Raw genomic sequence first — 12,349 nt, forward strand, 5'->3', positions numbered from 1 at the left:
GTATGCAGAGTCCATTCCAGATGTGGAGACACTGGAGCACCATATTCATACTTTTGAGTGCTTTTGACACTGTACAAAATTATCCGGATCTCCTAGGAGGTAAGGATTAATCAAGCACAATATAATTAATAATGATGTTATTAATACAAATGTAATAGAGTCCTTGAAAGTAAAGTATGGGTGAAATGGGATTTTTTCAATATCTCCATTTAGGCCTAAGGGGTTATTAGACCCTGTTTGGTGAAGGAAGAGTAAATGAATTGCTGCCATTGCGGCAATAATAAACGGTAGTACAAAATGGAATGTAAAGAATCGATTTAATGTTGCGTTATCAACAGCAAATCCTCCTCATTCTCATTGGACTAAATCTGTTTCTAAATATGGAATTGCTGATAATAAATTAGTAATTACTGTCGCACCTCAGAATAATATTTGACCTCAAGGTAAAACGTATCCTATAAATGCAGTTGCTATAACTAAGAATAGGATTACTGTACCAATTATTCAGGTGGCACGGACATGCTTACATTGAGGCACGTGGAAATCATTTTCAACACGTACTGGAACATCAGCTGCATGGTACAGAGCATATTAGACCACAATCTCTGTAACAATGTATGATTGAATAAATAGTCTCTTAGCTTGTAAAGCATGCATTTCTGGAATAAGTTCATTAGAAATTATGGTGATCCAGAAGAAAGCTATCAGAGTAATGGCTAAGGTAGATAATAGAACACATTGTAAACCATTGTTCATTAAATATAGAATTTTAACAGTAATTAATTTATATATTCTTGACAGTGTTAACTACATACTTGCTGAACTACCTAATTTAAGTGTAACAAATGAAAGGCATGGCTACTATACAAGAACGTGTACTTCTCTGCTGTTGCCACAAAATAGATTAGCTAAAACTAACAATAGTCATAAGTATATGGCAGTTAAAATATATAACAAATTGTCTAAAAATGGGTCAATCAAGCCTGACAAATTATTCAAAGATAATGTTCATAACTTCTTGTTAACTAATCCATTCTATTCATTAGAAGAATTTTTAGAAATGCCCAATATCAACTTAAATATGTAAAAATTTATTTTGTAAAATTAATAGGTTAAGTGAACTGACGAAGTCTATTGCATGTAACAATGCTGAATGACTAATAAAGAATCTGAATCTGAGACTTTTTTTGTTCCAAGTATCCTCTCAATGATCAATGCCTAGAGTTTGTATACAGTGGAAGAAATGAAGCACCCCCCCCCCCCCCCCCCTCCCCACACACACACATCTGATATCTGTACAAATGTTTAGAATTATGTATAAAAATCGAGGTAAATCAGTCAAGATTGTTTTTCGAGATTTTTGCTAATAATACCTCTGCCTGTCTGAATGCTTATTAGAATATATTTGTAAAAATATGAAGTAAATTGGTCAAGAACTTTTTGAGATTTTTGATAAAAACATTAAACAACAAATTGTCCTTATATAGTAGCATAGATTATTGTGCTTTTATTTCTATTAATTTGATATGTGTAGTCATGCTTGGGTACTAACAACTACACTATTGCATGACCATAACAAAAACTAGAATAAACTTGTATTGTGTAAAATCTGTAAAATATCTGAAATTGTGGATATTAGGAGCATTGTAAATATTTTCATTGTACTCATGATTTTTTAGTATAGAGTACGAGCACACTGTGAAACTAGATAACAATGTATTATGTTGATTTCTGATGGTAGATCTATTCCTATCAATTTAAGTTACTAAAGAAAATGCACTACAGTAGTACCACATGATCCTCATACATTATTGCATTTACTCATTATGTTAATGATTTCAGAACCAGGTGTGTATGTGCCAGCACCAGATGTAAATACTGGTTCCAGAGAAATGTCATGGATAGCAGATACATATATCAAGTCATTAGGTAAGGTGAAATTATTGCTCCACAAAAACTGGCTATCCTTTTGTAGTGGTATTGTATTGCTTGAACTCATAAAAAGATTGTTCACTTTAAATCCTGATACTTGCATTAAAATACAGACAGAGTACATGACTGTTGCTAATTACTTTCTGATGAAAGGGAAGTTCCTACATGAAAAGTATAATGATCTGTCAAGAATTAAATTTTATATCATTCATTTTAGTATGAGTGAGAGGAGAACAAAAAAAAAGACGTATCACTTCTGTAACAGGAACTTTTGCTATATGAGCTTTAAGCTGTAGCTGACTCCTTTTGTAAGGAAGATAGAACAACAAATAAAAACTAAAAGGTATCATATGAACCTAAAATGGTCACAGTTATAAGACAAACCAACTATTTTGTAGAAGCTTACTTATTATTTTTTTTGTAGCAAATTCTGAGTACAAATAGTTTTACTGATTTCAAATGTATCATCCTGCATCATAAATGTTGACATAACCTTTTGTGAACTTTCACTTGTTTATTCATTTAACCCATTGGATCATATTAAGGACATTGTTCTTGATGGTATCGGATATTTTACTCAAATCTAGTGTTTGCAGGGGAAAGTATTCTGTTTAAATATATATATGCTACAAATTCATATAATCATTTGTTAAATACAGTCAGTCATACTGTAGATATGCTCCAACAGATCTTTCAAATACCTGAAAAAGTTAATTCTGGCAAACTAAGGACCATGTCGAAATGACTATTTAGTTCTCTTCATCTTCCTTCAAAACTGTTTCATTTTCTCAGAATGAACTCTTTTTCCTGTCACCTGACCCACTTATTTTTCTTTTTGTTTTAGCTTCCTCAAGACATTTGAATTACTTTACATCTAGTCTGAATTTGTCTCTGTTGAATCAAGTCTCCTGTTCAATCTGAGTTTCCTCTAAATCCTTTTCTTGTCTTGCCTCCCCACCCATTTTCTTTGTCTGTTTTCCACATATTTTCCTGATCTCATCAGTTATTTTAGGGCAGAACAAGTGTATTTTCCTATTTGGTCTCGTAAGCCAAAGCCATCTTTGTTCTTGATTGGACCTAATATTTTTTGCAGTATTCTTCTTTCTTTCCCAAAACTTCTGACACCCTTTTTCAGTCATGTAAAAGTAATATTTCTGAACCAGAAGGGACTTGTGGTTTTACAACTGTATTATAATGTCTTAATTTAACATATGTACAAAAACATTTTTTTCTGTACAAATTTCTAACTTCTGTATGCGAGGAGTAATGAAAAAGTAAAGGAGTTTTTGTTATTCTTCAAGAGTCTTTATTTATTCATCAACTTTGCCTGTTCAAAATAATCCCATTCAGATATAACACACTTCTGCCAGCACTTCTTCCAATCTTGGTAGCACTTCTGGGACTTACAGTTCATTATGGTTTTCAGCTCCTTCAGCAATTCTGTTTTTATCCCATCAGCGCTGATAAAAAGATGGCCTTTCAAGGTTCTCTTCAGCCTAAGGAATAGAAGGGAGTCATAGGGGGCCACGTCTGGTGAATATGATGGCTGATGCAACGTAACAGCTTTGTGCTTTGCCAAAACATGAGGAACAAGCTTTGAGGTGTGAGAAGGAGCATTATCATGATACATTTTTCATGAGTAGTTTTGCCAGAATTCTGCATACAACAAATGATTATATGAATTTGTAGTATACATACATTTAAACAGAATAATTTTCCCTACAAACACTATATTTGAGTAAAATGGCTGACACCATTTAATACAATGAGCTTAATATGATCAGATGGGTTAAATTAGTAAACAACTGAAAGTTTACAAAAGGTGGTGTCAACATTTATGATGCAACATGATACATTTGAAATTGCATAACTTGCAAGTAGTATTCATTATTGACTGTAAGACCAGGAACTCATGAGGCACTATCTGATTGTAATCGAAGAAAACAGTGAGAAGAACCTTCACGTTTGATTCAATGTGTCGAATTGATTTTTCAGGCAGTTTCTGTTGGGATGATTGGACCTTGATTTCGATGTCATACCCATATACCCATGTTTTTTCATCTGTTGTAACCTCCTTTGGAAGTTCTGGATCATTGTTGACTTCATTCAGCAATTCCTGAGCGATGTATGTGCGGCATTTTTTCTGGTCAAAATTCAACTGTTTCAGGACAAACTTTGCTGTTATGTGTTTCATGTCCAAAACTATTTGAAAAAATTGCTTCTCATGAGCCAAAGGATATGCCAACATCAACAACAACCTCTCTGATGATTATTTGGTTATTTTCCAGAACCATTTTCATTCCTCCTACATTATTGTCAGTAATTGATGTCCTATGGTGTCCAGGCGGTTTTCTTCAATGTTTCCTCGCACCTCTTTGAAACGTTTATACCAATCATGACCTTTTGTCTTACTCATAGTAGATTCACCAAAACCCACAGTCAGCATTTTGAAAGTGTTGCTCCACTTTAATCTATTTTTCAAGCACAGCAAACTATCCAAACCATCTTTTTCTAAAGAAAAAATTTGCCGAGCACTGAAAAAGACATATAAGCTTTTCGATTGTCAACAATAAACTGCTGAAAAAGCAAACATGCTTCAGGAACATGTGTACCAACAAGATAAAAAAATTGAAAATAGGATTATAAAGCCCACGAAGTTAAAAAATTCCTGCTACTTTTTTGTCAAACTTTGTATGTTTTTTAAAAAATTTTCAGTCCTAATTGAAACTGCTTCTTTTTCACTTTTTGTGTTTATACTTTCATCCAAATATTTAATGTTGGCTGGTTGACTTATTTGGTTTTCTAAATTTGTGATGAGTTACTTTTCATTTGTCATATCTTCTGGCGTTTCAAATGATATTTGTAGACGGGCCTTCTCAGCTATTTCCTTGGGAAGTTATAGTCTCTTCTTTGCATTCTCTGTAGTTCCATCTATTATTATGAAATCATCTGCGAAGACTAAACCATTTATTGCTTCTTTTGATCTACCCATCTTTATGTACTTATCAACCTTTTGTTTTTCTTCCTATATTTTGCATTTTGTTATAACCTTTTCCAGCACACAATTGTATAATAATCCTAACAAATTGTCTCCTTGTCTGTTTCCTAGTACTGTCTGGAAGGGACTACATGTTGTTCCAAGAAATTTAGCTTGAGATACTGTGTTTGCAAGAGTCTATTTACTTATTTCCAGAGTTTTTGTATCTGCTGCAGATTCCTTAAGGTTTTGAGGAGGGAGTCACTGTCAGTTGAATCACATGCCTTTATAAAATCAACAAATTAAGCCCTATCCTTTTATTTGATGTTTTCATATACATAATTACTTACTGTATATTTCATATTTTATAGCAGTTTGGTGAGCAATTTTATTACCATGATGACTGTACCATGGCCAGAATCAGAAATTTGTTTTATTTATGTACACATGTAAATAATTAATTTATGTATATGAGACATGCACAAGTAATGTAATTGAAACACATACACAGTGTTAATCATAATTTACAACCACTAGTACAAACTTATTACATTATTCTTCAAAATTCTTTAACGCAATGGCACTTTCGCATAAGGAAGGCATGTAATTTTATTCTCAATGAACGTGATTTCATACTGCTGGAGATTTTATACATTTTTCTCTTTCAATCTGGGCATAAAGTTTTAAACTGTGAGAGGGAAATAATTTTTTCTTGTCTCTGGTGTCATACATAAAGTGAAAGTGGTTTCCTATGCCAAATTCTTAATTGTTATATATAAATATGAGCTGTTATATTTAAAATATTTGAATGCCTTGATAGTAGTTGGAGTGAATCCATTGTCTTAAACTTCATATTTCTGATTAGCGGTTACCCATGGCTTCACTTGCACATCATTAATTTTGTTATGCTAAGTGACAGTGAGTAAGTAAACTACTGTTCCATTAAGTTTTGGGTGTGCAGCCGCAAGAACTCTCCTTCTTCTTCTAATATTTTGGCTGTATAACATTCACCCATCTTCAGAGTGAGCCAAAAGACTGCCGCTCAAGTGCTCGCTTCGTCCCTTTATACTCGTGTACTGTGCAACTGTGCATGCGGCCACAGATGCAAATGCACCAGAGACATTGGTCGGTGGGGGAGACATGCATAAAGCGTGAGTTACATCTATGACTCCTCATTCGATCTGTGTTGGCATGTCGATATATCATTGTGAGCTGCATTGTGGCAATATCTTTGTGAGTTTATTACACCAAGTGCCGGATTCAATGATTTATCAAGTTTGAAACCACTATCTCTATTAATTAAATTCGACGTCAAGTGAATCTCAATTGCCTCCTTCACTATCGAGTCCCAAAAAGATGATGTAGTTGCCAGAGTTTCGACGTAGTCATACAACATACTGTGACCAGTGTCAATACAATGCTCTGCCACTGCCGACTTATTAGGTTTAAAAGTCATTTGTACCTCCAGTGTTCTGTACATCTTTCTTGGACAGTACGAGTTGTTTGTCCAATGTAAGACAGGCCACATTCACTTGGAATTTTGTAAACTCCAGAATTTTGGAGCAGCAAATCATCTTTGACGGAGTCCACAAGTGCAGCCGTCTTGGGTGGAGGACGAAAAACACTTTTACTTTGTGTCTGCTGAGAATACGTGCTATTTTTGATGAGAGATTACCCACATATGGCAGGAAGGCAATCAATTTAAAGGTTTCTTCATCTTCTTCTGCTTTCTTGGTGGCCTCTTTCGGTTTTATTTTCAGTGCCTTCTGTATTCGCTGTGGAGAGTACCCATTGTCTTCAAATACTCTTTGTAAGTGGGAAAGTTCTTCTTGCAGACTGCTTTCATCAGAAATAATATGCGCTCTATGGGTCAAAGTTTGGAGAACACTCATTGTCTGGGCAGGATGGTGGCAGCTATTAGCACATAAATAAAAATCCATGTGCGTTGGCTTCCGATACACTTACATGTCCCAAAGTGCCATCCTCTCTGTGCCGAACCAGAACATCCAAGAATGGAAGGCATCCCTCCTTTTCAATTTCCATTGTGAACTTTATTTGATCATGGAGGGAGTTCAGATGTCTTAAGAAGTCTTGCAAGTTGTCTTCACCATGGGACCAAACTACAAAGGTATCACCAACATACCTCCAGAATACCGTGGGTTTCAGGTCAGCAGATTCAAGCGCCTTCTCCTCGATGTCTTCCATAAATAAATTGACCACCAAAGGGGATAAGGGACTACCCATGGCGACTCCGTCTGTCTGTTCAAAAAATTAATTGTTAAATAGGAAGTATGTAGAGGTCAGAACATGTTTGAATAAAGCTGAAATCTCTTTGTCAAAACTTCTTTCAATAAGTTGTAGAGATTCTGGAAGGAAAGACACGACATTGAAACTAACTAATATATCAGAAGGATTTATTTTCAATGATTTCAGTTTACTAATGAAATCTGCAGAGTAACTTATGTGGTGAGCACATTTTCCCACAAGAGGCCTCAACAATGATGCCAGGTGTTTGACAACGTTATAGGTCAGAGAGCCTATGTTACTCACTATGGGGCAGAGAGGAATATCTTTCTTGTGGACCTTTGGTAGTCCATAAAATCTAGGAGGCACTGCACCACTTGGCTTCAATCTCTGAACAACTTCTGGTGGGAAGGAAGAATCATTCAGAAGCGAAGCAGTTTTCTTTGCCACTTGATTAGTGAGATCCCTGCTGATTTTCCGGTACATACTGTCACTCAATAAATTGTACATTTTATCATGGTATTCATTGAGACAATAAAACGGTAGCATTACATTTATCCACAGGGAGTACCACCGTCTGAGTATCCTGGTGAAGGTTCCGTAATGCAGCCCTCTCTGCCACAGATAAATTGCTCCTTAGTGGGCGAGCCTTCGTAATTGAACAACATGTTTCACGTCTTATTTACACTGCTGAATCTGAGGGAAGTGGCCAAACAGCTTCTTCAATGGCGCTGATAAACAAAGGTAATGGCAGAACCTGTGGCGAGGCTGCAAAATTCAGTCCCTTACTCAAAATCATCATTGTAGCATCGTCCAGATCTCTACCTGTCATATTAATTGTTAAGGAGAGGATCTACTTTACTCGTCGAAAATTAGACCTTGTTTCTGTACCTGAAGATGTCAGTGGTGATACCCTATGATTCTTAGAACTGGATTGTTGGTACAACTTGGGCCAAATCAGACTAGATTCGTCTGTGGCAGAGAAGGCTGCACTACGGAAGCTTTGCCAGGATACTCAGGTGGTGGTACTCCCAGTGGATAAAGGTAATGCTACCATTTTATTGTCTTGGGACGAATACCATGATAAAATGTACAGTTTATTGAGTGACAGCATGTACCGGAAGATCAGCAGGGATCCCACTAATCGAGTGGCGAACAAAACTGCTTCGCTTCTGAATGATTTTTCCTTCCCACCAGAAGTTGTTTGTAGATTGAAATCAAGTGGTGCAGTGCCTCCTAGATTTTATGGACTACCAAAGGTCCACAAGAAAGATATTCCTCTCTGCCCCATAGTGAGTAACATAGGCTCTCTGACCTATAACGTTGTCAAACACCTGGCATCATTGTTGAGGCCTCTTGTGGGAAAATGTGCTCACCACATAAGTTACTCTGCAGATTTCATTAGTAAACTGAAATCATTGAAAATAAATCCTTCTGATATATTAGTTAGTTTCAATGTCGTGTCTTTCCTTCCAGAATCTCTACAACTTATTGAAAGAAGTTTTGACAAAGAGATTTCAGCTTTATTCAAACATGTTCTGACCTCTACATACTTCCTATTTAACAATTAATTTTTTGAACAGACAGACGGAGTCGCCATGGGTAGTCCCTTATCCCCTTTGGTGGTCAATTTATTTATGGAAGACATCGAGGAGAAGGCGCTTGAATCTGCTGACCTGAAACCCACGGTATTCTGGAGGTATGTTGATGATACCTTTGTAGTTTGGTCCCATGGTGAAGACAACTTGCAAGACTTCTTAAGACATCTGAACTCCCTCCATGATCAAATAAAGTTCACAATGGAAATTGAAAAGGAGGGATGCCTTCCATTCTTGGATGTTCTGGTTCGGCACAGAGAGGATGGCACTTTGGGACATGTAAGTGTATCGGAAGCCAACGCACATGGATTTTTATTTATGTGCTAATAGCTGCCACCATCCTGCCCAGACAATGAGTGTTCTCCAAACTTTGACCCATAGAGCGCATATTATTTCTGATGAAAGCAGTCTGCAAGAAGAACTTTCCTACTTACAAAGGGTATTTGAAGACAATGGGTACTCTCCACAGCGAATACAGAAGGTACTGAAAATAAAACCGAAAGAGGCCACCAAGAAAGCAGAAGAAGATGAAGAAACCTTTAAATTGATTGCCTTCCTGCCATATGTGGGTAATCTCTCATCAAAAATAGCACGTATTCTCAGCAGACACAAAGTAAAAGTGTTTTTCGTCCTCCACCCAAGACGGCTGCACTTGTGGGCTCCGTCAAAGATGATTTGCTGCTCCAAAATTCTGGAGTTTACAAAATTCCAAGTGAATGTGGCCTGTCTTACATTGGACAAACATCTCGTACTGTCCAAGAAAGATGTACAGAACACTGGAGGTACACACAACTTTTAAACCTAACAAGTCGGCAGTGGCAGAGCATTGTATTGACACTGGTCACAGTATGTTGTATGACAACGTCGAAACTCTGGCAACTACATCATCTTTTTGGGACTCGATAGTGAAGGAGACAATTGAGATTCACTTGACGTTGAATTTAATTAATAGAGACAGTGGTCTCAACCTTGATAATTCATGGAATCTGGAACTTGATGTAATAAACTCACAAAGACGTCGTCACAATGCAGCTCACAATGATATATCGACATGCCAACACAGGTCGATTGATGAGTCATAGATGTAGCTTGTGCATTGTGCACATCTCTGCCGCAGACCAATGTCTCTGGCGCTTTTGCATCTGTGGCCGCATGCACAGTTGCGCGGTACATGAGTATAAAGAGATGAAGCGAGCACTGGAACGTCATCTTGCGGCTCACTCTGAAGATGGGTAAACGTTATACAGCCCCTAATATTAGCAGAAGAAGAATAAGAATTCTTGGGACTGCACACCCAAAACTTAATGGAACAGTCTTTGCGCTGCCAAAACCTGAAGATTCAAGTAAACTACTGTCCATTCCATAACATCAGCTGCCCTGGCAAGTCTGCCTGTTTGGATGAGCATAGCTTGTGATGGTCCCCCCCAGTCTCCACCCTTCTAAGCTCTCCCAAAACACGATGAATTGGCATGCACAGTGTCACTGCTGAGCAGTGTGTACAGAGAGGCATGGGCAGGAGTGCAAATGTATGCACTGTGCTACTGAAAAGATGGATTAAACACATTGAAGACTGTGTAAGCATTATATTCATTGCTTTGAATTATATCATGTACCACATATTGACTATTAAAAGCATTTTCACAAACCTGATTAACTTCAAAAGTCAAAGAGTAAATATTTTTCCTTAACTCAAATCATTAAGTATCTTGATACACATTTCTAAAGTAGCCTGTTTTCCTCCTTGGGGTTCAAGCTATCTCCTTACCAAATTTCATCAAAATTGGTTCAGTGGGTTAGTAATAATAAATTTAAATGTTATGCATAGTGCAGCAGTGTTTCACCAATCTCAGTGTTTACGATGTCATGTACCATGAACTGTTTGATAGAATGTTATAATTTTGCAAGTACATTTGATGGTATATGTGAACACTGTCTGCAGAAATTCGCAAATAGAGTTAGTAATAAAGAAGTAATAAACTAAAATGTTATTCCTGATGTGAAAATGAACAGTAAAAATGTAGTAAGTGATATCGTTTTTTCCTTTCATCATTTCTTGGGGAGTGCCAGCAAAAAAGTTCTGTAAAGTTCATTGCAAGTCACTAACTGCTCTTGTTGTCAAATACTGGATAGCATGCATAATAGCTACTGCTGCATTACAAAGTGTATAGATAATGTCAGAAATAGTGTGGAAGTATGGATTAAACACATTGAAGATTGTATAAGCATTGTATTCAGCAGTTTGAAATGCATTACATAGTACTTATCAACCAGTCAAAGCTTATTCACAAATATGACAAAGTTCAAAGGTCAAAGAGTAAATAGCTTTTTCAAAGAGTAAATATTTTGTCCTAATTCACACAATACTCATCAAATCAGTAAGTATCATATACTACATACTTTCTAAAATAGCCTACATTCTTCTGCAGGGTTCAAGCTGTCTCCTTAAAAAATTTCATCAAAGTCAGTTCAGCAGTTTAGTTATACTAAATTTAAATGTCATGCATAATACAGCAGTTCTTCATGCATCTCAGTGTTTATGATGTAATATGTCCAACTATGTGCCATAGAATGTTATAATTTTGCAGGTACATTCAGTGGCATACATGAATACTGTCCGCAAAATGTGTCGCAAATAGAGTTAGTAGTAAAGAAGTCGAAAATTAAAACATTATGCCTAACAAAAAAATAAAAAAATAAAAATGAACAGCGAAAATTTATTAAGTGTTAAACTTTTCTTCTTTAATTTTTTTGTGGGGGTTGTTAGCAAGAAAAAGTTTCATAAAAGTGTGAATTTACATGTAAAGTTCATTTCAAGTCACTAAGTGCTCTCATTCTCAAATACTGGATGAATAAAATCTGAGTATTTGTGCTTCAGAGCGTGCACTACTTTTTCATCCCCACACCTCTCATAACTAGTTTGTTCTTACCTTCACAGCAATCCTTTCCAGACAGTAAGTGATATGTGTACCAAGTTTGATTGTTGCTGAGTCAGTTGTTTCAGAGGAGAGGTGGAACATAAATACATACATATGAGGCATAAAAAAGAAAAAAAAAATATTAATTTTAAAAGCAATATAACTCCTGGAAATGGAAAGAAGAACACATTGACACCGGTGTGTCAGACCCACCATACTTGCTCCGGACACTGCGAGAGGGCAGTACAAGCAATGATCACACGCACGGCACAGCGGACACACCAGGAACCGCGGTGTTGGCCGTCGAATGGCGCTAGCTGCGCAGCATTTGTGCACCGCCACCGTCAGTGTCAGCCAGTTTGCCGTGGCATACGGAGCTCCATCGCAGTCTTTAACACTGGTAGCATGCCGCGACAGCGTGGACGTGAACCGTATGTGCAGTTGACGGACTTTGAGCGAGGGCGTATAGTGGGCATGCGGGAGGCCGGGTGGACGTACCGCCGAATTGCTCAACACGTGGGCCGTGAGGTCTCCACAGTACATCGATGTTGTCGCCAGTGGTCGGCGGAAGGTCCACGTGCCCGTCGACCTGGGACCGGACCGCAGCGACGCACGGATGCACGCCAAGACCGTAGGATCCTACGCAGTGCCGTAGGGGACCACATCGCCACTTCCCAGCAAAT

The 12,349-nt window shown here is 37.2% G+C and overlaps 1 protein-coding gene across 1 annotated transcript in view; it reads left to right on the forward strand.

The window, feature by feature from the left end:
* Positions 1-12,349, forward strand: part of LOC126442985 (glutamate dehydrogenase 2, mitochondrial-like) — a 91,460-nt gene that overhangs the window by 32,409 nt on the left and 46,702 nt on the right. Inside the window, exon 3 of the mRNA XM_050090864.1 lies at positions 1,843-1,929. Coding sequence (XP_049946821.1) covers positions 1,843-1,929 — 87 coding nt within the window. The remainder of the gene's footprint in view (positions 1-1,842; positions 1,930-12,349) is intronic.

Source organism: Schistocerca serialis, chromosome 1, assembly GCF_023864345.2.
Source record: "Schistocerca serialis cubense isolate TAMUIC-IGC-003099 chromosome 1, iqSchSeri2.2, whole genome shotgun sequence".
Classification (NCBI taxonomy): Eukaryota; Metazoa; Arthropoda; class Insecta; order Orthoptera; family Acrididae; genus Schistocerca; species Schistocerca serialis.